The following is a 27,917-nucleotide window of genomic DNA, read 5'->3' as shown; positions in this document are numbered from 1 at the left end:
TTTGGTGACCATTTATACAGATACATTTGAAGGTATATCCTCTCACAAGTCGAACTTCCAGAGTCTAATGTACTTGTCATGGTGCGTGGTGACAACTTTTTTCATCCCAACAGCCAAACATGTGATGGGAGGTCGAGTGCTTCTGGGAATTCTGTCGATACGGGTACCTTCTGAGAGTCTTGCTCCTTTCTTTCTTTCAACTGCTGGAGACGCGTTTTCGGAGGAACTTGATACTGCGCTAATGTCTGTGACACAGCTTGAGAGAACCTCTCCGGTATTCTGATCCAGCACACGTACACACCATCTATTCCACCAACTACTATTGTTGATGCATCATGTTGTAGGTGTTGCAAAGTGTAAATAACATTTGGACTTACTCGAGCCCCCCATAAAGGTTTCATTGTCCTGCAAGATCAATGGAGCACAATCAATTAAGACACCTAGACTTGTGACTCTTCAAAGTTAAGAATTATGACAACACCTAAGACTTGCTCAAAATGGCAGTTGGCCAAACAGCACAACCTTGACAATGAACAGATTCAGATACATTTTGTTTCTTCAGTATGGCTAGTTTCAACACTGGCACCTTGCAAGCTCAGTACCAAAGAGATCAATCAACTGTTAATTGTCATGTTTAGATAGTTGCATGCTTTGTACTTACACAAAGGAACTTACAGTAGATAACTTATCTTTACCTATCACCTACAACAGATTTATAGTAACCAAACAAGAGATTCGTTACAAACAAAGTTAACATTTACGTTGAAAGGATAGTCTAAAATGAGTGACATAACACCAAAAATGATTGATCATAGACACAGCCTGATAGACGCCCAACACACTATAGTCTCACATAACTTATTGATTTGGAAACCATCTGATATTTTATTGGATTCACATTCCCATAAGACCTTCTAGATTATCAAACAAATTAAGGCATTCTAGGTCATCATGAATCCTTTTTTCTGTGATTATTATATTACGCACAGATAGAACCGACAGAAAAGATCAATAAGACTTATCATCTATAACATACCCCAAAAAAAAGTCAGAGATAATAGAATTTATAAGTGTTTGGGTAAAATCACATTGTAAAGTATAACAGAAAGCTGTCTTTAATTTAAATACAACAATAAGGATGGTGAAGCAGTTAGTTTTTATGGGATCATACCTGATCACCTACACCAGTAAGAATCAAGCCTCTCTTCATACGGCACTGATCAACCCTAAAAGAAAGCACTTTTAAAACGCAATACCACACATCCATATGCCTATGCATACCAAAAGAGAAGAAATAAGATTCAATATCGGTTAAAAGCATATTTCATTGTGTTTTCATCATGGCAACAGAGTTTTGCATGATTAAGACCATAGGGGAGGCCTAAGAATAATGCAAACTCGGCAACACTCCTCTCAATGCTTACTCATCTCCTCAACCTACCCTTCTTTTCAATCCCACCCATCTCATTGTGATTTTTCAATTATGATTCCTTATTAAACCACTTCTAAAACCAATCCACACAAGTTCGGTGGCTAAGCAGGTTCATCTCTTGTCATAACCAAATCCCCTTGACATAAAACCGGTTTCATAAAAAAATAAACTTGAACCATTTAAAAAAAATATAAAGGCCTCTTATAAGTAAGCACCAATGCGGTATTAGTTCCAGACTTTCAGCAAATTGACTTGTAATAACTGTAACTTTGAGTGACATTTTAGCTGTTTAAAATGTTTTCAACGTCTAAAAGTACAATCGAATTAAAATTCCATGCAAATCAAAATAAAACAAGTGTGATAGGTTATTACGGGGATGAATGGCCGTTCCATGATTGATGTCAATGCGTCCTTTGACCAAAGACAACCTATGATGGTTCATAGCAAGCTCCTCCAGATACATCTCATTGAAGAACTCGAAGTATTGGAAAAGCCACGGAATCATCTGCAGCTTGTAATACAGTGCTTGCAGTAGCTTACATCTACTAATTATCGCATTCCTTCATCAAAAGAAATAATATCAAAGTCAATTACATTTGCTATAGTCAACGTGATTAATTTTAATAAATAGTTTATTATCCAGTTATGAAGATATTTACCAGGTCTTGCAAAAAGAGGAGCATCGAACAAGGTCGAAGAGTCCGAGAGATGAGAAGATTGTACAAAGGATGTCGCGATCGAGGAACTCGATAGTCGTAGGAGGTTTCGCGCTTCTCTTCTTCGACGGTGACCGACAACCGGAAGTTGTCAATTCCATGGGCGCCTCGCTGTCGGCAGCCAAGACACTAGTACAGTTTACAAAGTACCAGTGGCGCCAGCGGGGGAAGACAAAACAGAGACTCCGATTTCAGTTTAGTAATTAGGAAAAAGTAATTACAGAAGTACAGAAACAATACCTTTTGAGATTAAAACCGAGGTGTTCATCCCGTTGGATGATTGTATATGAAAGAATTATTTGGGTTGAGGCCAAAATTTTGTCCATATGGAGATACCACGTGGACTCCGGCCCATTACCCCAAGCCTGAGGTTCTTCACCTTCAACTTAACCTAGAAAACAACATAGCACCGTCAAAAGATTCGGACGGTTTAAACAGACGGTTAAAACTACTTATTATCCCCAACAAATTCCTCTACTGTCACACTTTTTTTTTTTTTTAAATCAAGGTGTTCGGACTAACTTATGTACATCAACTATCCTTAATGGAAACTAATGCAATAGCCCACCACCGACCCCTCATTAAATCTTGGAGCTTAAGAGATTCGAACCTAAAATCATACATCTTAATATATATCTAATACTCATCCTACCACTAGTGCATCCTGTTACACATCTCTTAATGGAATCACCACAACATTGCCGCCAAGCCCACCGCCACCGTTAGGAGCCAAATTTTTTTTAAAAAAATTCCCTGTCCACCCTTGTTATAGTAGCTCCTCAAAAACAGTAGAAATTTGATCACCATGACAGCAACCAGCAGCACCACCGAAATTAGCCAACACCACCAACAAATTAAAAACCACACTGACAAGAATTGGTAATGAAGTGTGATGTTTCCGTGTATATATAGAGTGTGAGATGAAGTGTTTTCCGGTTTCATTTTAATTTTGAGACTATATCAATTCTTGATTTTTAAAATCCTTTTGTGTAGGGTATTTTAGACTTTACATAAAGATTATTTATTAGCTAGGGTGCACTTGGGGTTGTTGTAACTTTTCTTGTAATCTTTTATTACTTCGTTGTGGGACCAATGAGAAAGTGAGAATGAGAAACTTTACGATTCCTGAAATTGAGAGGTTTTAGGTTAAACGATTGTTTTAATGTTTATTTTGAGGTCTTAGTACAAGGTAACGTTGAAAGTTGAAACACAACAGTTTAGATAAATTGAAAGTTTCAAGGGTAATTAATTTTCTTTCACTTGTTTATTAGTTTCACGAGTATAAGTTTACATTCATTCGTTTACTTTTACTTTTTTTTCTATTTAACTTTGTGGTTGATGTTAAATATAATGAACAAATTATTTAGTTGAATTGTCTATTTATTTAACTTTTTTTTTTTGGTTGGGCCAATGTCCCAGAACAAGCAAAATTTGCTTGACCAATTTTTTGCTTGTGGATTTAGCCTAGGTAATAGTCATTCTTTGGTTCTTTTCATTATTCTTTGGTAGATTGGTTATATCTTTGTACTTCTGTATAGCCATACTGAATCATAACTCTTTGGGTGTTATGGAAATGGATTAGATGCCTTCAACGTGAAGCCAGAGTAAATGTGCACCAATTGAGGTGAAGGCAGATTTCACTGTAGACTTCACAAGCATTTTGGTATTGTCGAATGTTTTGTGCCCATTATTTCTGTTCTTCAAATATAAAAGTAATAATTTGCAGTTCTATTTTTTTTTTTTTTTTTTTTGGTTATGCAGAACAGAAACCCTGGAATACCCTATGATCTTGGAGGAGGGAAAATTAGTGTGGTTGCTTATTGACCCATGGTATTTGGCACTAAATTTTGATATACATCTCCCAACATTGAGAGGTCTGAATTCTTGGAAATCAATAGCAATTCCTCTTTGGCATACTTGCTGGAATACAAGCCATTTGGCACTACTCTAAACAACTTAAGATCAGTAAATGTCCCGATCTTGTTCATCTTCACCTGCTGGAACTCACCTCTCTGAGTCTTTGGAGTTCAATAGTTGTTTCTTTCTCTCTCGCTCAATCCTGTTGAAGATGATGATATCTTGCTGGAAATGATGAAGTCAACACACGGTGGGAGTTGCAGATTTTGGTGCCACGGTTTGAAATGCTGCTGTGCATGCAGAAGTTGTTTTTGGTCACTGTTTAAGAAATATTTCAGTGGTGTGTTTAGGTGAATTAGGTTTATAAATGATGGTTTTGTATGTTTGTTACGTGCATTAGTTGGTGTGTTTAGTTTAATTTTAAATTTGCAGCTTCAGGTGGACAATCGATGTGTTGTATAAAAACTACTCTGTTTTTTGAATGTAAAACAGAGCAATCAGTTCAAATTTTCTCTCTCTACAACTCTCTCTCACTTCTGATTTGGTCCTTTTTCCTCAGTATACTCCAGCTCTAAAACCAACAATTGGTATCAAAGCTGTTGTGATCTTTCAAGCTTGGAAAAACAAAAACCTCTTAACAAAACTCAACACCATACATAATTATCTTATGGTAGCAATTCAGCTTCACTTTCTCCACCCACCTTCAATGGAGATCAGTTCCATGTATGGCTGTCAAGAGGAAGACTTATTTAAGAGGCCATGGGTTATGGCATACGTGGAGGTAGAAGCAAGTTCCTCAGTTGGGAGCAAACCCAACACTAACCAAATCAGGATTCATGAGAGGAGATGTCTAAAGCACCAAGGGCCTTATCTTACAACATTCAGCAGTGCAAACCAACTCTCACTGGATTATGGCGTGTGAAACTCCTAAAGAGGCTTGGGATAAGCTTAAAGAGGAATTTGGGAGCAGTAATACAAACACGTAACATGCAGATTCTAAACCTGAGAAGAGAATTTGAGATGCTTAAGATGCAAGAGGCTGAGTCTATCAAGGAGTATATAGATAGGGGATGAATGGGGTGAATAAGATTAAGCTACTTGGTGAATAATTGACTGACAAGAGGATAGTAGAGAAGGTTTTGGTCAGTTTACCTGGAGATTTGAGGCAAAAATCTTCACTTGAAGACTCCAAAGACCTGTCCCAGATCAGCTTAGCAGAACTTGTGCATGCTCTTCAAGCACAAAAGCAAGGAGGTTGCTAAGGCAAGAAGACTCAAGTGAAGGAGTCATGATAGCAAGCCAAAACAGGAGGTATGCTAGAGAGAAGGGAAAGGAGGAAGTTAACAACGAAGGAGGAAAAAATGCGAGACTAAGAAACCTTTCCTCCTGTCCTCATTGCAGAAAAAAGAATCACTCTGAAAATAGATGTTGGTTCAAGCTGGCATACAATGCAGGTCTGTAAGCACTTTGGAGTGTAGAAGGGTGTGCAAGAATAAAAGGGGCAGCAGGAGCATCAACCCCAGGCAATGGAGAATTAATAGTAGACTCAAGAACCTGAGCAGTTGTTTGTGGTTCAGGATGTGTAGCGATTTTGATCAAGGTGTGGTTAATTGACAGTGGTTGCACCAACCATAGTCACCAAACATGTCCAATTTCATGAGCTTAGATCAAAGCTACAAGCTAAAGTTAAAGTGGGAAATGAAGAGCTATTGAAGGTGAAAGGCAAGGGAAATGTTTTGGCCAAACCAAGTCAGATATCAAGATTAATCTGATATTTTATTTGTTCAAAATAGTCAAAACCTACTTAGTGTAGGACAAATACTTGTGAGGAATTACTCTCTACTTTTAAAAACTTAGCATGTGTCATTATACAATGTGATGGGAATGAGTTAATGAGAGGTAAGATGCAAGAAAAAAACTTCCCTGTAGAGTGGGGAAAGGTTGTTTTTCAAAACCATTTAGCTAACATAGTTAGTAGAGATGTCAAGGTGGACGAATGTGTTGTTTGGAATTGGAAAAAAAAATCAGGTGAAAGTCAAGCCAAGTTCCAGCAAGATAGAATGCCCACAGTTAGATTGAAGAAGTGAATTCAGATGAAGTTCCAGTCAAAGGTGCAAAGCCAATGTCTAAATTTATGAGAGGTGCAAGTTGGTGAGTTAGAACCAACAAGCTACAATGAGGTAGTCAAATCTGATGGGTGGAGAAGCTGCAATGAGGAGGAGTTCTCTTTAATAGAGAAGAACAGGTTGCTGATATATGACTAAGCCATTGTCCAAAGCAAAGTTTGAATATCTTCAATTCAGACTTGGTGTTTCCAGCAATGATTGAAGGAGTGATTGAAGATGATGATATCTTGCTGGAAAGATGAAGTCAACAACAGTGGGAGTTGCAAGATTTTGGCTCCACGTTTGAAATGTTGTTGTGCATGAGAAGTTGTTTTTGTCATGTTAAGAAATATTTCAGTGATGTTTAGGTGAATTAGGTTGATAAAACAATGTGTTTTGATATGTTTGTTACGTGCATTAGTTGTGTGTTTAGTTTAAATTTAAATATGCAGCTTCAGGTGAAATAATGGCGTGGGCTTTGGATAAAACTACCCCTATTTTTTTAATGTAAAATAGAGCAAATTCAGTTCAGATTTTCTCTCTCTACAGCTCTCTCTCACGTCTGATTTTGGTCCTCTTTCCTTAGTTTAAGCTTAAAACCCAACTCTCTTAAAAAATGAAGTAGTGAATTGCCCAAATTCAGAAAGTAATCAAGGTATTGATGGAACAAAAAGGTTTGTCCATTGAATCCGTGATAGAAGGTTGTTCTTCACTCTTTTCCTTTCCAATGGACAAGTTTACCTGCCACTATCAGACACCTAAAGATAGAAAATTATGTCAATTTAACATTCAGTGAATCTTAAGACAAAGATCATTCTATCATTTTGGTGTTGAAGATACAAATTTACCAAATTTGGCCTTATTTAGTATCCTAAATCTTAGAGAGTTAGAGATTTCGGATTGTCCAAATCTAGCTCTTACCTGAGGGCTTGTCAACCTCAAGAATCTTGAGTTACTATCATTAAGTAATTGTTTAGTTTTGTGTGTTTCTAGAAGAAGGGTTGCCCAGTACTAGCCTGAAATCGCTTTTAATTTTTTCATGTTACAGTCTGAAGTCTCTTCCAATTATTTTATATGAGTTCAGATCGCTTCCCACTTTAAGTCTTCGTTTGTCCTCGTCTTGTGTCCTTTCCAAGAGGACGTTTGCCCCCAAATTTGGAAACGATCTATGTGGCTGATTGTGAAAACCTATTCATGTCTGTAAGTGGCGGCTGCATAGACTCAAGCATATCAAAAAAAAAAAAATCATTATATGGGGATGCCCATGGACTAAAAACTTTGTGTATGAGGATGAGATAACTTTGATATAGTCATACACTAAGATTAATTAACTGCTTCTTGTTTTTATTCAACTTTCGGGATGATGTTATAATATAATGAAAAAAAATTGTGATTGAAATATTAATTTATTTAACTTGTTTGAGTGTTTGGGGCAGTGACCCAAAACAGGCAAATCTTTGAATCTTAGATTTAAACTACATGTAGTTTGAAGAGCTTATATTGTTAAAATTTATTTTTGACTTGTTATATATAAATAGAATGTGTCATCATGTCAAAGTTAGAATGGTATTTATGAACTGATTAATTTGAAGGAAATTATGTATTGGTGTTCCATTCCAAATTGAATATATGTTGTGGCCTGATGCAAGCTCTATTTTAAGATTATGTATGGACCTAAACGTTTTTTTTTTTTTTTTTCTCTTCATACAATCATTTTGAATTTCTTTGAATCACACTCTCACAAAGCACATAAAAACTAAGAAATAATGGGTTAACATGAAACTTGGGTCGAACTATTTCAACTCTAAAATTTACTTGAGTTTATAATAATTATTATGATCATAATTATAAATTTACAATAGTAAATTCTCTTAACTAGGACACTGTTTATCATAGTAGAAGTGTGAACTCATGACAGGATTTGGATAGTACAGCAGTTAATGTAAATAATATTCTTTGAAAAGCCAATGGGTTTAGTATTATTTATCTTATCAATTATTACTACGATGACTTGCTTTGATCGCCCAACCAAGAGAAGTAGCCAAAATCCAGATCGAACGCACACCTCAGCAGGGGACAACGGCTACGAAAGACACACCTACCAATCACAAAAAGAAAAAGAAAAAGAAAAAAAAACTGCAGAAAACCAACATATCCATTAAGGAAGCTGCAGCAGTCAAACACAACACACTCCCAACCAAAACTCCCACAAACGCCATTGGACCCCAAAGCAACAGCCGCAAACAACACACTCCGATAGCCTTCACAAACACAAACTGCCCCAGACCATAATCAGCAGTCCTAAAAAGGGAAACGATTGCCAAAAACCCACAGCAGCATAAGCATCTCACAGAAACACCCAAGGCTAGATAGCCAGCATCCAAATCGAAAAGCTTCTTCTACCCACAATCACAAACAACTCGCAAACAACGCAATCTCCTTTTAACTATAATTTAAATTGTTTTTTTCTCTCTTCATACCGTTATTGAACCTCTTTGAATCTTAAACTGTCACAAAGCTGTATAAAAACTGACGTATAATCGACAATATGAAACTAGGGTCGAACTATTTTAACTCCAAAATTTTACTTGAATTTAGAATATTAATTACTGATCACAGTTAAGTAGTAATTCAGTGAACTTTGAACTAGAACACTGTTTATCATGGAAAATTTTGTGAAGGTTAATGTTAAATTTGGAGAATCACTAGAGGATTAGAAATAAGCCAAAGAGCAAAAACACATAAAAACTGACTTGTATCTATATGAATCCAAAACTCCCACATGAAATTACAAAATTTGTAATTACAAAGTGTATACCAAGAGGATTTAATGTCATTGGTGTCCATTGCTAGTGCAAAAACAATAGTAAACATGAAACACTGATATGTAAAATAAAAGTATGACATGCAAAAGTGGAAGAGAGAAAGAGACTAATTTTATCTTCAAACACAAACAAAGATCCATTTATTCAAGTTTTGCCTGTTCTCTACTTGAAATACGGCCACCTGGCACGTTTTCTCCACTCCTTTTCACCAAAAAAGACTGTCAGTTTCTATAGATGCACTTGAACACACTACTGCAAGTTTATAGCGGTTAACTCATCACTAAAAATAAATTTTAACTGAAATGAGTTCTTTAATAACATTGGATGAGTTGCTGAGCTTAGGGCACCTTCAATACAAATTGACTTTAGCTTGGTGAGAAGACCCCCTTGGGAATACCCGAGTTTACAATTGCCGATGGTCAAGTGTTGAAGTGACTCCATGTCGTGCAGTCCTTGGGTAGCACGGAGATCTAAACAATCGAATATCGAGAATGACTTCACCTTGGTGGCAATCCCCCATCAGGGAAGTATTTAAGTTTTGGGCAATTGCGTATCAACAAATTTCAAGATAGTTGAAACTGTAGAGGGCATCAAGTAAAGATACAAGTTCCAGACAGTCAATGATTTCAAGCTCTTTAAGTCTTGAACTTGGAGAAACATTGGGATTCAGTAATTAAGCACCCACTGACATGCAAAATTTCAGATTAGTATTTGAGTGGAATAAAACTGCTGGTAGGGATTCCAGTTTTGGACAGCATGTGATAAGATTCTGAAGAGTAAGAGGTAGCTCACCATCTGAAAGGTCTTGAGAGAAGAGCAACCAACAATCTCTAGGGCTTAAAGAGAATGACCTATTGCCATCAAACCAATAGGTAAGGCAAAGCTTTACATGCCCTGATTTGAAGATGTTAAGAATTGTGGGGAACCGATATCTGGAAGGGTAATAAGACTCCAACAATGAATGATTTTAATGTGTAGAGATGTTTGAGCCTAAGCAGTCCGCTGGGAAGTGTTTATGTGTAACAGTAAGATATATCCAACTCTTGGAGTGAAGTTAATCTATGGAAATACCACACGGAAAAAGTCAAATCTGCAAATACACAGCTTTACAAGGAGGTGAGGTTAGCAACACTGATGAATATCAAGGGATCACATTCTTCTAGCACCAGACTCGGATGTGGAAGGAATGAAATCTCAAGCAATCCCATGCAGTTACATATTCAAGACTTTTCAAGGAGCCAAGAGAGTGGGCATCTGAAAATTTTGGACAGTCCTCAATTATAGAAATTAGAGGCAAGGGAAATCATCAGCACTAAAGCAAACCACTTTTCCAATTAGGCATATTCTTGAACCTCAAGTTTCCAGGACTGAAAAGGTTTATCAATAACCAGTCAATGCCATAGAAACGAACATACATTGCATTATTGTTCATCCCTTCGATAGTGAGTTCTTCGAGTGAGGGGTAGCTGGCCAACCGGGGTAAGGATATGCAGTTTATGCAATCAGGTACTTAAAGGACCATTAGATTGAAGAATGGATTCCCTATCCACCACGGATTTGCAACACCGTAATGCTTAAGTGAAAGCCTCTTTAAGGTCCTATGAGGTTTCGCACATCAATCAGATCTCTCCCCGCTCAAGTAATCATAAATGCTACCGCTACTCCATTCCAAAATCAACTTATTGAGAAATTCTTTGTCCTCCAACTTCGCATTCACCTCAGCTATCTCTTGTTGCACGCTTTCAAGCCTTATATGGATAGATCCCCTCTTAGATCGACAGATCCCCAATTATTGATTCTAATCCACGATCTTTGCCAACAGGAAAATATGGCAATATCTAAAGATGTTTTAATCTACCGATATGCGGTGGAAGCTGCTGTAAAATACCAGTTTCTCTTATATCCAATGTTGCAAATTGCCAAGGTCCCCTAATTTTGTCGGCAACTCTATAAGAATTTAATCCACATAAAATCAATGTTAGCAGGTTGTATAAGTGGTAGATTGAGTCAGGCAACCTTGTGATATGAGTGTAAGAAAGATCCAAATAGCACATGTTCCGTCGCCAATTAACTCTAGTAGCTCAGTGTTCCTAGTGACAATGATAACACTCGTAAATCATGACATGTCATCAATAGACTGCGAACATTGTTGGTTACTTGACAGTTTTTAAATCATCGACAAGTGTTTGGATCCAAGGCCTCAAAATTTAGAAAGGCATCAAATTTTCTTGGAAAGTAAGACCAATGTGCTCCTTTTCATGATCTTGTATTTGTCACTCTCTTGCAACCGGACATTTCTACAGCCACAAATTGAGCCAAATCATGATAAGATCATGCATTTTATACTGAAACCACTCCATGGGCAACGTTGGAAGAGTGATCTTGAAAAACGTTCGTGAAAATATTGGCTACCAATATTTTCACCTTGGGACTGTTGCACAAAACCTTACGCTATCCACAACTAGACTAAGTTTTCATCAACTCATATCCCTTGAGGGAAAATGCACCAATAGGCAAAGCAAGTTTTCAAATGCCAGAGGAGATGATGATAGCTCAAAATTAGCTCCGGAAGGATGCCACAATACTGATCAGGAAATTCCCACACTTCACTATTCAAAATGAGTAGCCACTCACCCATATCTAAACTAGAGTGCAATAGGCCACCCAATGCCTTCCTGCTACAGGTAAACCTTTACATTTTAGCTTTCTCTTACCAATGATCTCCAAGTTTGGACGTGAGTGTATAATTCAATCCTGAGAAGGCATGATGTGCAAACAATGTCCAACAATCATCTTCGGATAGTTACCGGAAAGGAAATAGGACCAATGCCAACGGTTTTTGCAACATGTTCATACGAGTTGTTATAATATCTGTTCCAGGTGCAACAGCTCTGAACTGAACGCGTAAAACATCCCATTCACCATAATTCTCATTCCATAAAATCATCTAAAACCAGTAAAAACTTTTTTGACTCCAGCTTCTTTCCATTTTTTGAAATGGTTCAAGGTTTATAACATGAGAGCACCTTTACCCAATGACTCCAAGATCACCTTGTAACCTTTACCGAATCAAAGTCTCATGAAACGAAAGCCCACCCTTTGAGGTCAAAATGTTTATCACCCTTTCGTCATTATACACAATTTGACTCAAGGTTGTCTTGCACCAAACCGCCTTGACCTACTAGGAAACAACACTGACTCCCGCTTCAATATCCTCTGTCAAGAAGTCAATTAACTTCTTGCTATCTTCCTTCCAAAGACATGATCAACTAACAAAGAAGTCAAGGGTGAACGTTCACACAGCCGGTAGCCTTCTCCACAACATTTCTCTCAAACCAGCTCTACCATCTCTTTGCAATTTATCTAATTCTCTGTTATCTGTTTTTATTGTCAGCTAAATGCTGGTTGAAGGCAACAGACAACAATGGCTTTAAGGGACTGCACCCACTGTCAACACGCTCTGGTTGAATCTCAAGATTTAAGTAGCAAATTATCCAATACATCTTTAGCATCTGCCAAATCTTGAAATTCATCAAACCATAATTTAACGGCACTGTCTTTCATCTGTAACAATGAAGCCACAATGCAAATCTTTTAAGCTACTAACAAACCTTAAACTAATAATTAATAACAAAAAATAACATTGATTACACTGATTTTTTCAATTTACAATAAACTAGAATAAAATTTTAGAATTCCAGCTATATTTCTTTACTTGCTTTTCCTCAGTGTCTTAGTCACAATCTATTTTGAAACTAATAAACCTCCGTTTCATCACTTCAAATCAATTTTCCATTGAGTGGCAACCTCCAACAGCTCACGAGAAGCCAATCTATTAGTAAGATCGAAATAAAAAGATGAAACAAAGATTTCGCCGAGAGTCATTATTAAGCTCTCAACAACTGCCGTACACTAGCTGAGAAACCCTAGAGCCACTCATAGTCATTTGATATTTACTCCTATCTCTCTTCTCTCACTTAGCAGAAAACAAAAGAGAGCTGGTGGCGGGCAAGAAAATCTAATATTTTCTTTGAATCTTGACTCTTTGGGGCCGTTTGGATTGGTTTGATATTATATAACAGGGGTAATATATTTTAATTGGGGGGTGGTAACCATGTTTGGTTGTTTTGTAAAAAACCATTTCTAAAAAAAAAAAATGTAAACAGTGCCAAATTGGGGGTAAATCACGGGAATAATATTGCCTGGGGGGAGGGTGGTATTAAAATATTACTTCGGTAACCAAATTTGTCAATTTTGCCCCAAAACAATGGACAATGTGGACGAAAATATCTTGGCTTTGTTAATAATTACAAAACACCCAATTTGCACAAGAAGACGGATTTGTCCTTAGATTTTAATTTTTAGACAAAATTGCCTACTATTATCATATTTTCATAAATGCCACGAAATATGTGGTGCCATATTACCTTACATATTTGCATGTTGTGACCAAAACCACCCCCCCCCCCCCCAACAACAGTGCCAAATTTCGGCCACCATCGCCGGAATCTACTATTATGACTCAACTGGTCGAATATGGTGATGATGTGTCGATCTGGCCTTTTCTGGCCACATCCACCACGGATCTGGCTGAAAAAGGCCAGATCTATGGCCAGATTTGGCTGTCGATGGCCGCAAAAGGTCGGATCTAGCCTTTCCATCCATATCCACCACAGATCTGGCTGAAAAGGCCAAATCGATGAATAAAGGGCCATTTTCGATCGGTTTTAGGCGTTGTGACAAATTCTAGCCACCACTAACGGTGGTTGCCAGAATCTGGCAACTATGGGTGGGTGGGGTTATTTTTGTTAATTTTTAAACTTTTTACGGAGTGTTTAATTAAGTTAATAAACTTAAGAGGTCTAAGTAATTAAAAATAAATAGGTTTCCCAAATAATTAAACAAACAAGTATTTTGGGAATAGGGTTTGAAATAAAAACAAACAAGCCCTTAATTATTTAATCTCGTAATCATCTAAAGGATATTTAGTAAAATGTAATCAAGAGTCAAGACATTTCAAGGGTATTTAGTAAAGAGTATTTCAGGAAATTGTTATTTATGAACCAAACACATTAATTATTAATAAATCCCATTGAACCAAGCATAATAATAATTTAAAACCGATAATATAATATAATCTTTCTTCGGTAATCTATTACTAAAATAAAAAATATTTTATGATCCCAACGCCATTTTAATATATTACTGTTTCAATAATGGTTTCAAGAATCTTTTGAATGTGAATGTATTAAACAATACCGCGGGATGTTTTTGGTTGGGACTTGGGAGGGAAAAAAGCTACCCAGGACAAAATCCAGCTTTTCTGATTTAGTGGGGCCAGCGCAATGTTTCTTAAATATTAATTCAAAATTTTTTTTTTCATTTTGTCTTTGAATCTTGAATTATATAAATATTATTCTTGAATTTCTACTTTTATTTTAAGGTTTAATTTCTTTTGAAAGCTTAAAAATATACATTACTTTGAACTCAAACAACATTTGCTAAGTCTTATATCCTTAATACATTTGCACTCATCTTACGTTTTCTTTACAATTCATAACAAAATTATTCTTTTTTAATTAAATTATTTCTATTTATTATTTACTTTTCCAATATTTTATTCATTTATATTAGAATATTAGAATTTCTTATCTATTTTTTTGGAAAGTTTAATACCTATAGGTTTGATTTACTAAATTTTACCACAATTTGATCTATTACCCAAAAAAAAAAAAAATGATGTTGGTACTTGGTTAGGTGCGTTAGTGTACTTCTGTTAATTAAGTTTCTCTCTGTTTAAAAGTAATGTGAAGACACGTGGCAATTATATCATCCAACGGTTTAATACCTTCATATAAAATACAGAGTTGTTACTTGTTACCTAATCAACAACAAAGCTTTAGGGCTATCCCAAAAAGATTTAAAAAAAAAAAAAAAAAAAAACGTGTCACGCCGCAACCATCACGATTTTCCAAGACGCTCCTGTACCAGGTCTTTTCTTTTAATTCACTGTTTTCAATCTTTTTAATTATTGGAATCAAATGATTTGAATATCGTAAGTTTATGAATTTTTTGTGTACTAACTTCATTGGAGGATGCATAACTGAATTATTATTGTTATTATTATTTTGAATAGTTATGTAGAAACGGTGTTACATTGTTGTATACGAAGGCATGAGAGTTTTAGGGTTAATCGATTTCTTTATATGTTTATTTGAGGCTCTTGGTACAGGATAATGTTAAAAGAAGATAAATTGAATGTTTCAAGGCTTAATTAATTTCTTCCCTTGTTATTTGTTTTTCTTTATGTCTTTTGCTTCTTCTATGAGTTGGGAATCAAAACCTTGTACAAAATATTTGAAGCGTTTCATCTATAAAATAGTAATTCATCTTTGATTGATGAAACTTTAGAAAGATTTTTACAAAAAGCTGTCATTCTCAGCTTTCGATACCAATACTTCAATATCTGAAATTGTTTTACAAAATCTCAGTGAATCGAAATTAATCACTTTAAAGTTAATATTAATTTTCTCTCTACTTCAAACATTTTGGTTTTGCAATTTTTGTCTTGTTTTATTTGTGTTAAATGTCTAAGTTATGTCATCTTCATGCATCAATTGTCTGTTACCATTAATTGAATATAAATTATATTTTATCCAAATTAATGAATATATTTTCTTGTTTTATTGATGAATTACATGTTACCTATCTAGGAATGGATACTGAAGATAAGCTCTTATGGGGTGATGATAAAGTGGGAATAGTAGGAGTCAAGCAAGAGTTACACCACCTAAAGTATCCCTAGTTAAAACAATGTCTATGGAGGGTATGTTAAAAACATAGCTGTAAGTATATTATTCAAATCATTTGATGTGATCATGATGATGACCGGTATAACTTTTTTATTGTGTTTTTGTGAACTATAAACTTTGTGTATGAGATGAGGACAACTTTGCTATAGTCATACACTAAGATTATTAGTTGTTCTTGTTTTTTTTCAACTTTGGGGATGGTGTTATAATTAATGACACAAAATTGTTTGGTGAATTGTCTAATTTAGTTAACTTGTTTGATTGTTTTTGGGGGTCCCAAAACAGGCAAACCTTATTGAATCTGCTAGAACTTTTTTTTAGGGGATTAATCACGTATTCTTATTTTAGGGGGGGGGGAGGTTAGATAGTCCCACCTGACTGTACACAAACAAAGGGTAGCACTACATTGTGATGGTCCCACTTCTTAGCAGTCTTTTAATAGGACAGCAGCTCTTAGACATGTCTTGTACCAAGCACATGATTATTTTAATCCAATCTAGTTTTACCACAGCCATACTTCAGTCCAGATCCATCTAATCCTATGCACAACACAGGCCTAAGGGGCCGGGGTAATTAAATGATTCCCACGCAGTCCAGTCCATATGGTGGTGGTCACTGGCTTGTGGATTTGGACTTAGGTAATAGTCATTCTTGGCTTTCTTCTTATTATTTGATTTCTCTTGCTAGCATCACAAGTAATCCTGGCTAAACATGACTCTTTTCTTTGTATTAGTATTTTGGTATTCTGAGAAATAAGGTTTCCGGCAAAGATATTACCTGAAGATAGATTTTTTTTTTTTTTTTGGGTAACATTTGAATTCTTGTCTCTCTCTCTCTCTCTCTCTCCTCTCTCTTCTTTTCTTCCCCGCCCCCCATGTTGAATATTTGTTTGGTAGATTGGTTATGTCTTGTACTTCTGTATAGCCAAACTGATTCATAACTCTTTGGGTGTTCGTGGAAATGGATTAGATGCTTTCAACAACTGAAGCCAGAGTAAATGTGCACCAATTGAGGTGAAGGCAGATTTCACGCAGACTTTCACAAGAATTCTGGTATTGTCCAGTGTTTTGTGCCATCTTTTTTGTTCTTCAAATTCATGTTTCTCCCATGTGTTTACATGATTCATTCTTCACTGAGGTTGAATAAGACTGTAGACAAGTCTATAAGACACCTGCCTAATAGCTGGGGCACTTGTTAAATCACCCAATGAGATAAAAACTTAGTTTTGCATTCTTTATATACAAGTAATATATTTGCGTTCAATTTTTTTTTTTTTTTGTATGCAGAACAGAAAACTCTGGAATACCTATGATTCGAAGAGGGAAAATTTGTGCGTTGCTTATTGACCCATGGTATCTGGCCACTAGATTTTGATATATAATCTCCCAACATGTGAGAATCTTGAATTCTTGGAAATCAATAGAATTCCTCTTTGGCATACTTACTGGAATACAAGCCATTTGGCACTGCTCTTAAACAACTTAAGATCAGTAAATGTCCGGCCTTGTTCTCCATCTTCACCTGATGGAACTCACCTCTCTTGAGTCTTTGGAGTTCAATAGTTGTTTCTTTCTCTCTTGCTCAATCCAAGAATTTTCCTCTCACTCTTAAAAAATTGAAGATCGTGAATTGCCAAATTCAGAATAGTACTCAAGGTATTGATGGAACAAAAGGTTGTCCATTGAATCCTTGTTGAAGAAGGTTGTTCTTCACTCTTTTCCTTTCCAATGGACAAGTTACCTGCCACTATCAACACCTAAAGATAGAAAATTGGTCAATTTAACGTATTCAGTGAATCTTTGAAGATAGAAAAAGATCATTTGTCATTTTGGTGTTGAAGATGATTCAAATTTACAAATTTGGCCTTATTTAGTACCCTAAATCTTAGAGGTTAGAGATTTGGATTGTCCAAATCTTAAGCTCTTACCTGAGGGCTTGTTCAACCTCAAGAATCTTGAGCTACTGTCATTGAGTAATTGCTTTAGTCTGTGTGTTTTCCCAGAAGAAGGGTTGCCCAGTACCAGCCTGAAACGCTTTTAATTTTTTCATGTTACAGTCTGAAGTCTCTTCCCAATTATTTAGATGAGTTCAGATCGCTTCACACATTAAGTCTTTTCGTTTGTCCTCGTCTTGTGTCCTTTCCAGAGGATGTTTGCCCCCAAATTTGGAAACGATATATGTGGCTGATTGTGAAAGACTTATGCTTACAAAGAGTTGACTAGAGATGAAGTGTGGAAGCCTATCTCCATAGGCTCTGATAAAAGCCCCTGGTCCAGATGGATTCTCTGCTTATTTTCTTCAATTTTGCGGAGGATAGTTGGTGATGATTTCACTCTGCAGGTTCATAATTTCACTTCCGTTTTTAAAAAAAGTTTCTTGATCAGCTGAGGAAAGGGTTGGCTTGGGTGGGAAAGATGCCCAAAGGGTTGGTTTCGTCAACAAGGAAGGTCTTATCCAAATAATAGAAAAGGGTCGCAAGTTCAAGGTACTTTTCACTCAAATCCCATATTCAAGTCTGTAAGTGGCGGCTGCATGGACCAAGCATCTTAAAAGAAAACATTATATGGGGATGCCACCTACAAAACTTTGTGTATGAGGATGAGGACAACTTTGATATAGCCAACACTAAGATTAACTAGTCGCTTCTTGTTTTTATTAAGCTTTCTGGATGATATTATAATATAGTTTTTTCTTGAATTTTTACTCTTTTATCAAAGGTTGATTCTGCATGTTTTTAAGGTTTAATTTCTTTTAAAGCTTAAAATTTGTACATACTTTGAACTCAAACACAACATAATCCAGCAACAGATGTTCTATACATGTTTTGAAGTACTATTTTATATGGTTTATTCTTAACATTTTTCTAATAATTTCATATTATACTAGTGTTTAGAGTAAATTGAAAGAGATGCATTGGGTGAAGATAACCGTTAGAAAAAGAATATTGTGTGGTATGCCGCAGGTGAGCTTGAATGCTGGAAATCAAAAGAAATTCTTTTTGGCATACTTGCTGGAAATTGGAATACAAACCATTTGTACTGCTCTTAACAATTGATGATCAGTTATTGATAAATATATGTTAAGCTTTCACCTACAAGCTAACTTTTACGTGGGATGACAACATACACTGTAAATATCCAGGTTTGATCTCAGCTTAACCTGATGAAACTCACTTCTCTTGAATTTTAGAATTAATGGTTGTTTCTTTCTCTCTTGGTCAATCCGAGCTATTACACTTAAAAAATGAAGATTATTAATTGTACAAATACAGAATTAGTGATCCACGGTATTGATGAAATTCTGAAGTTTCAGAAAAAAAAAAGAAGTTTCATAAACCTGCCAGAAACTGCATAAACCGCTTGTGCGAGATGCAGGAGGTTAATGAAAGGCTGATTAATGAACAGGGAAGGATCATATCAAGTAGTAAAAGCCCTCAAGGATGCTAAAAATGGAACCAAAAAACAACCTGGGCAACATGTGGGTGATGTTTAACACAATAATCCTAGCACGTGTTAATATGTTTATGTATCCATGCAATATATGCACCAGCTCATGCCCACGTCAGACTACAATTTTGTTGGTTCTCGTACCCAGTTATACAAACACTTCAAAGATGAACATAATGTTGAAGAAGAGGAGGAAGCAGAAGAAGAAGCACCAAAAGGAACAGCTACATTAAAGCAGAGAGGCAAAAACGATTGTGAAAATGATAGTAAACATCAAGTATTTTTTTTTTTCATTTCAAATAATTCAATGTAATGTGTGAATGCCCTAGAGATATGTAATAGGATTTTGTGCGAGATAAATGAAACTCATTGTTAATTTGACTTAGGAGAAGATCCAGAAAAATGCCGGTGTCGAGGCAAGAACGTCTCAAGAACTTGACAAGTCTGACCAGGAGGAAGTGAGAAATATGTTCATCCTCGAAATCTTTACGTTGTGTCAAAGCTAAAACAAACTAAAAGGCCACCAGCACTTTTCTAATGAATGTCTTTGCTGTTGGTTCGCTGTGTTATATTAAACGGTTCGACTTGCTCAAAATGGCAGTTGGCCAAACAGCACAACCTTGACAATGAACAGATTCACATACATTTTGTTTCTTCAGTATGGCTAGTTTCAACACTAGCACCTTACAAGCCCAGTACCAAAGAGGTCAATCAACTGTTAATTGTCATGTTTAGATAGTTGCATGCTTTGTACTTACACAAAGGAACTTACAGTAGATAACTTATCTTTACCTATCACCTACAACAGATTTATAGTAACCAAACAATAAACGTTTCTTCAATTCGTTTCTTGAGTCATTAATTTTGAAGGAATCTGCATGCAAACCTCACATTTGAAATTGGTGATAGTCAATTTGTCTAAGGTTTTAAAACTTAAAAACCAGTTGTAGAATTTTAGCAATCAACTAGCCTGTAAAGTAACATCATTTGCATACCTAAGCTCCCAGCAAGCCACGTATCCAGCAGTAGTTCCAGCAAACACTTGATGAGAACGTGGATTGTAACACAAGGTCTTATATACCTATCAGGTTAAGATGAAATAATATCTAAGAAATCACTTGCAGACTATAAAACCATTGAACATGATATTGCATTATTTTAAGTAAAGAAATTTTATTCAAGGAGCAAAAAATGAAAAAAGTAGGGAGCTAATCAATAAGCTCAAAAGAAGTTCTTCACACAGTCGGCATATACAACCTGTCGAATAGGCTGATCTTAGTTTAGCTACCGGCTGATCAGATGAGAGACCAGAAATAGTGATACTGCCATTGGAGGATCCGCTAATAATTAACTGATCCTCACTCAAAGACAAGCATGTTACAGGTGCAGCATGCATCCTGCAATTTGGAGACCAAAATAATACCATAAGAAATCTATAAGCCTCAGAAATAGTAAATATGCATTTTTGACGAAGTTCAGAAACGTAGATGTTCAGAGAGATTATCTGTAATTACTTAAAGAAAGTTAACTTGACTAATTAAAATTTTCTAAAATACTGGCAAGGAACAAAATTTACAAATTTCTGACAGTACATACCTAATGATACGAGAACATTTCCTACTATACATGTCAAACACACGGGCAGTTCCATCTTCACATCCAACGACAGCCTCTGGATCAAAGTAACTATAAAATAGGAAAAAACCAAATCAGCTGCACTGATTCAGACATAAAGAAAACAAATCAAAATGATTGTGCATTGTAGCATAGCAGTTTATGTCTGATAATAATATCTTAGAATGTTTATGGTTCCATTAGAATGTAAAGTTTTCACCTTCAAATGCAAGGCAGAACAAATATATTCAAACAGGTTAGATTCGTAAATCAGAACTTACATATTAAAATATTACTGAGTTATGATGCTTGGAGTGAAAAAATAATGCTCAATGTAGAAACACCGTGCATTAAGAATCCTGTTTCACTCTTGCACCTATAACTGCAGTTTTGCACCAGATATTGTACATGCAATAGAATGCATAGCATATTTGGCCACACAATTTTGTTACTCCTTGTCACAATACTAACATAGATACATATTAATAATGTAATCAATAAACACAATTTGAAGGCATGTCTCCATACCGCATACATAAACCCTTCATGAATGTTCCTTCACGTGAGGGAAATACACTCATTGTGCCATTACGCCTCCATATGCATATACGAGTGCCAACCAACCCAACAATCTGAAAATGATAATTTGATGAAAAATTAGAGATTTTCACCAGAGCACAAAATGTTAAAGGAATCCCAACATTTTAGTATAACAATACGAAAATCGCATCCTTTTCATGAAAGGCCAATTCACAATAAAACAGAAAAAATGGAGGTGTATTCGTTTCCTTACCTTCAACTTAAAGTAACCTGGAAACAAGGTTATTCCCATCTTATTCACAAATCAAGTTGAAATGATTTATCGCATTTACATCTAAATAAAACAAATTTGCCTAAGAAAAAAGAGGTTCTGATCACAAGGGACAATATCACCACTTGATCCCATGTGTTTATGATTCAGTGAATTGGACGTGTATTCATGACCTTACTAATCCTCTAAAAAGAAGAGCAATGATACGGCATATAACACCAACATAGAATATTCAGGCTCTCAGATTTTGACAGCAGATAATGGTGTTTCTAAACATATTAAATTTGACTATTTATATAATGGTAGCCTTCCCTTTCATGTTAAAGAGTTGAAAAAGGGAAAGGAAAGCAGTAGAGTCAAGTCAAGTCTTACATACATGAAATGTTTTCCAATAAAAAGGGTATGAATTTTTTTCTGAGTTACCTTGCTCTCGTCAAAATCAAAGTCGACCAGCGAGACTCTACCCGGAATGGAATACTCTTCCACACATTTGTAGCTTTCTAATGACCAGAGACGCATAACCTAAGATCGTTGCCATCCAAGACTGTTAGAAGAATAAAACTGTAGAACAAAATTCATCTAGTAAGGAAAGCACATGAAAGTAAACTAGATAGTACATCACTTTTATTGACCTGGAACCCGACATATCAAACGCAGATTCTGTTACAAAACAAAGTTAACATTTACGTTGAAAGGATATGTCTAAAAATGAGTGACATAAACACCAAAAATGATTGATCATAGACACAGCCTGATAGACGCCCAATACACCTATAGTCTCACATTAACTTTATTGATTTTGGAAACCATCTGATATTTTATTGGATTCACATTCCCATTAAGACCTTCTAGATTATCAAACAAATTAAGGCATTCTAGGTCATCATGAATCCTTTTTTCTGTGATTATTATATTACGCACAGATAGAACAGACAGAAAAGATCAATAAGACTTATCATCTATAACATACCCCAAAAAAAAGTCAGAGATACTAAGAATTCTATTAAGTGTTTGGGTAAAAATCACATTAGTAAAGTATTAACAGAAAGCTGTCTTTTAATTTAAATACAACAATTAAGGATGGTGAAGCAGTTAGTTTTTATGGGATCATACCTGATCACCTACACCAGTAAGAATCAAGCCTCTCTTCATACGGCACTGATCAACCCTAAAAGAAAGCACTTTTAAAACGCAATACACACAATCCATATGCCTATGCATACCCAAAAGAGAAGACATAAGATTCAATATCGGTTAAAAGCAATATTTCATTGTGTTTTCTATCATGGCAACAGAGTTTTGCAATGATTAAGACCATAGGGGAGGCCTAAGAATAATGCAAACTCGGCCAACACTCCTCTCAATGCTTTACTCATCTCCTCAACCTACCCCCTTCTTTTCAATCCCACCCATCTCATTGTATTTTTCAATTATGATTCCTTATTAAACCACTTCTAAAACCAATCCACACAAGTTCGGTGGCTAAGCAGGTTCATCCTCTTGTCATAACCAAATCCCCTTGACATAATAACCGGTTTCATAAAAAAATGAAACTTGAACCATTTAAAAAAAATATAAAGGCCTCTTATAAGTAAGCACCAATGCGGTATTAGTTCCAGACTTTCAGCAAATTGACTTGTAAATAACTGTAACTTTGAGTGACATTTTAGCTGTTTAAAATGTTTTCAACGTCTAAAAGTACAATCGAATTAAAATTCCATGCAAATCAAAATAAAACAAGTGTGATAGGTTATTACGGGGATGAATGGCCGTTCCATTGATTGATGTCAATGCGTCCTTTGACCAAAGACAACCTATGATGGTTCATAGCAAGCTCCTCCAGATACATCCTCATTGAAGAACTCGAAGTATTGGAAAAGCCACGTGAATCATTCTGCAGCTTGTAATACAGTGCTTGCAGTAGCTTACATCTACTAATTATCGCATTCCTTCATCAAAAGAAATAATATCAAAGTCAATTACATTTTTGCTATAGTCAACGTGATTAATTTTAATAAATAGTTTATTATCCAGTTATGAAGATATTTTACCAGGTCTTGCAAACGAGAGAGCATCGAACAAGGTCGAAGAGTCCGAGAGATGAGAAGATTGTACAAAGGATGTCGCGATCGAGGAACTCGATAGTCGTAGGAGGTTTCGCGCTTCTCTTCTTCGACGGTGACCGACAACCGGAAGTTGTCAATTCCATGGGCGCCTCGCTGTCGGCAGCCAAGACACTAGTACAGTTTACAAAGTACCAGTGGCGCCAGCGGGAGAAGACACAACAGAGACTCCGATTTCAGTTTAGTAATTAGGAAAAAGTAATTTACAGAAGTACAGAACCAATACCTTTTGAGATTAAAACCGAGGTGTTCATCCCGTTGGATGATTGTATATGAAAGAATTATTTGGGTTGAGGCCAAAATTTTGTCCATATGGAGATACCACGTGGACTCCGGCCCATTACCCCCAAGCCTGAGGTTCTTCACCTTCAACTTAAACCTAGAAACAAACATAGCACCGTCAAAAGATTTCGGACGGTTTAAACATGACGGTTTAAACATACTTATTTATCCCCAACAAATTCCCTCTACTGTCACACTTTTTTTTTTTTTTTAAATCAAGGTGTTCGGACTAACTTATGTATACATCAACTAATCCTTAATGGAAACTAATGCAATAGCCCACCACCACGACCCCTCATTTAAATCTTGGGAGCTTAAGAGATTCGAACCTAAAATCATACATCTTAATTATATATCTTAATACTCATCCTACCACTAGTGCATCCTGTTACACCATCTCTTTAATGGAATCACCACAACATTAGCCGCCACAGCCCACCGCCACCGTTAGGAGCCAAATTTTTTTTAAAAAAATTCCCCTGTCCACCCTTGTTATAGTAGCTCCTCAAAAACAGTAGAAATTTGATCACCATGACAGCAACCAGCAGCACCACCGTTAAATTAGCCAACACCACCAACAAATTAAAAACCACACTGACAAGAATTGGTAATGAAGATTGTTGATGTGTCCGTTGGATATATAGAGGTGTAGATGAAGTGTTTTCCGGTTTCATTTTAATTTTGAGACTATATCAATTCTTTGATTTTTAAAATTCCTTTTTGTTATGGGTATTTTAGACTTTACATAAAAGATTATTTATTAGCTAGGGTGCACTTGGGGTTGTTGTAACTTTTCTTGTAATCTTTTTATTACTTCTTGTTGCGGACAAAATTGAGAAAGTGAGAATGAGAAACTTTACGATTCCTGAAATTGAGAGGTTTTAGGTTAAACGATTGTTTTTATATGTTTATTTTGAGGCTCTTAGTACAAGGTAACGTTGAAAGTTGAAACACAACAGTTTAGATAAATTGAAAGTTTCAAGGTCTAATTAATTTTCTTTCACTTGTTTATTAGTTTCACGAGTATAAGTTTACATTCATTCGTTTACTTTTACTTTTTTTTTCTTATTCAACTTTGTGGTTGATGTTATAATATAATGAACAAAATTATTTAGTTGAATTGTCTAATTTATTTAACTTTTTTTTTTTTGGTTGGGCCAATGTCCCAGAACAAGCAAAATTTGCTTGACCAATTTTTTGCTTGTGGATTTAGACCTAGGTAATAGTCATTCTTTGGCTTTCTTTTCTATTATTCTTTGGTAGATTGGTTATATCTTTGTACTTCTGTATAGCCATACTGAATCATAACTCTTTGGGTGTTCATGGAAATGGATTAGATGCCTTCAACGACTGAAGCCAAGAGTAAATGTGCACCAATTGAGGTGAAGGCAGATTTCACTGTAGACTTTCACAAGCATTTTGGTATTGTCGAATGTTTTGTGCCCATCTTATTTCTGTTCTTCAAATATACAAAGTAATATATTTGCAGTTCTATTTTTTTTTTTATTTTTTTTTTTTTGGTTATGCAGAACAGAAAACCCTGGAATACCCTATGATCTTGGAGGAGGGAAAATTAGTGTGTTGCTTATTGACCCATGGTATTTGGCACTAAATTTTGATATACATCTCCCAACATTTGAGAGTCTTGAATTCTTGGAAATCAATAGCAATTCCTCTTTGGCATACTTGCTGGAATACAAGCCATTTGGCACTACTCTTAAACAACTTAAGATCAGTAAATGTCCCGATCTTGTTCTCCATCTTCACCTGCTGGAACTCACCTCTCTTGAGTCTTTGGAGTTCAATAGTTGTTTCTTTCTCTCTCGCTCAATCCTGTTGAAGATGATGATATCTTGCTGGAAATGATGAAGTCAACACACGGTGGGAGTTGCAAGATTTTGGTGCCACGGTTTGAAATGCTGCTGTGCATGCAGAAGTTGTTTTTGGTCACTGTTTAAGAAATATTTCAGTGGTGTGTTTAGGTGAATTAGGTTGATAAAATGATGTGTTTTGATATGTTTGTTACGTGCATTAGTTGGTGTGTTTAGTTTAAATTTTAAATTTGCAGCTTCAGGTGGAACAATGGCATGTGCTTTGTATAAAACTACCTCTGTTTTTTGAATGTAAAACAGAGCAAATTTCAGTTCAAATTTTCTCTCTCTACAACTCTCTCTCACTTCTGATTTTGGTCCTTTTTCCTCAGTATACTCCAGCTCTAAAAACCAACAATTGGTATCAAAGCTGTTGTGATCTTTCAAGACTTGGAAAAACAAAAACCTCTTAACAAAACTCAACACCATACATAATTATCTTCATGGTAGCAATTCCAGCTTCACTTTCTCCACCCACCTTCAATGGAGATCAGTTCCATGTATCGGCTGTCAAGAGGAAGACTTATTTAAGAGGCCATGGGTTATGGCAATACGTGGAGGATAAGAAGCAAGTTCCTCAGTTGGGAGCAAACCCAACACTAAACCAAATCAGGATTCATGAAGAGGAGATGTCTAAAGCACCAAGGGCCTTATCTTACATACATTCAGCAGTGACAAACCAACTCTTCACTAGGATTATGGCGTGTGAAACTCCTAAAGAGGCTTGGGATAAGCTTAAAGAGGAATTTGGGAGCAGTAATACAACACGTAACATGCAGATTCTAAACCTGAGAAGAGAATTTGAGATGCTTAAGATGCAAGAGGCTGAGTCTATCAAGGAGTATATAGATAGGCTGATGAATGTGGTGAATAAGATTAAGCTACTTGGTGAATAATTGACTGACAAGAGGATAGTAGAGAAGGTTTTGGTCAGTTTACCTGAGAGATTTGAGGCAAAAATCTCTTCACTTGAAGACTCCAAAGACCTGTCCCAGATCAGCTTAGCAGAACTTGTGCATGCTCTTCAAGCACAAAAGCAGAGGAGGTTGCTAAGGCAAGAAGACTCAAGTGAAGGAGTCATGATAGCAAGCCAAAACAGGAGGTATGCTAGAGAGAAGGGAAAGGAGGAAGTTAACAACGAAGGAGGAAAAAATGCGAGACTAAGAACCTTTCCTCCTTGTCCTCATTGCAAGAAAAAGAATCACTCTGAAAATAGATGTTGGTTCAAGCCTGGCATACAATGCAGGTCTTGTAAGCACTTTGGACGTGTAGAAAGGGTGTGCAAGAATAAAAGAGGGCAGCAGGAGCATCAACCCCAGGCAATGGAGAATTAATAGTAGACTCAAGAACCTGAGCAGTTGTTTGTGGCTTCAGGATGTGTAGCTGATTTTGATCAAGAGGTGTGGTTAATTGACAGTGGTTGCACCAACCATATGTCACCAAACATGTCCAATTTCATGAGCTTAGATCAAAGCTACAAGTCTAAAGTTAAAGTGGGAAATGAAGAGCTATTGAAGGTGAAAGGCAAGGGAAATGTTTCTGGCCAAACCAAGTCAGATATCAAGATTATATCTGATATTTTATTTGTTCCTAAAATCAGTCAAAACCTACTTAGTGTAGGACAAATACTTGTGAGGAATTACTCTCTACTTTTTAAAAACTTAGCATGTGTCATTATACAATGTGATGGGAATGAGTTAATGAGAGTTAAGATGCAAGGAAAAAAACTTCCCTGTAGAGTGGGGAAAGGTTGTTTTTCAAAACCATTTAGCTAACATAGTTAGTAGAGATGTCAAGGTGGACGAATGTGTTGTTTGGAATTGGAAAAAAAATCAGGTGAAAGTCAAGCCAAGCTTCCAGCAAGATAGAATGCCCACAAGTTAGATTGAAGAAGTGAATTCAGATGAAGTTCCAGTCAAAGGTGCAAAGCCAATGTCTAAAATTTATGAGAGGTGCAATGTGGTTGAGTTAGAACCAACAAGCTACAATGAGGTAGTCAAATCTGATGGGTGGAGAAGCTGCA

At 36.1% G+C, this 27,917-nt stretch overlaps 2 protein-coding genes across 2 annotated transcripts in view; both read right to left on the bottom strand.

Moving 5' to 3' along the window:
- The window catches only part of LOC116138219 (N-terminal acetyltransferase A complex catalytic subunit NAA10), a 73,154-nt gene that overhangs the window by 1,848 nt on the left and 43,389 nt on the right, over positions 1–27,917 (bottom strand). The window lies entirely within an intron of this gene.
- LOC116138244 (F-box/WD-40 repeat-containing protein At3g52030-like) lies at positions 43–23,827 on the bottom strand. The gene is given in 10 exon segments (XM_031423962.1): positions 43–296; positions 299–405; positions 20,189–20,269; positions 20,444–20,590; positions 20,790–20,879; positions 21,336–21,439; positions 22,042–22,140; positions 22,732–22,786; positions 23,376–23,567; positions 23,670–23,827. Coding segments are annotated over 10 exon segments (1,287 nt in total).

The sequence above is a fragment of the Pistacia vera genome, unplaced genomic scaffold, assembly GCF_008641045.1.
Source record: "Pistacia vera cultivar Batoury unplaced genomic scaffold, PisVer_v2 Contig34, whole genome shotgun sequence".
NCBI lineage: Eukaryota > Viridiplantae > Streptophyta > Magnoliopsida > Sapindales > Anacardiaceae > Pistacia > Pistacia vera.
This window is presented reverse-complemented; position numbering and strand designations above follow the sequence as displayed.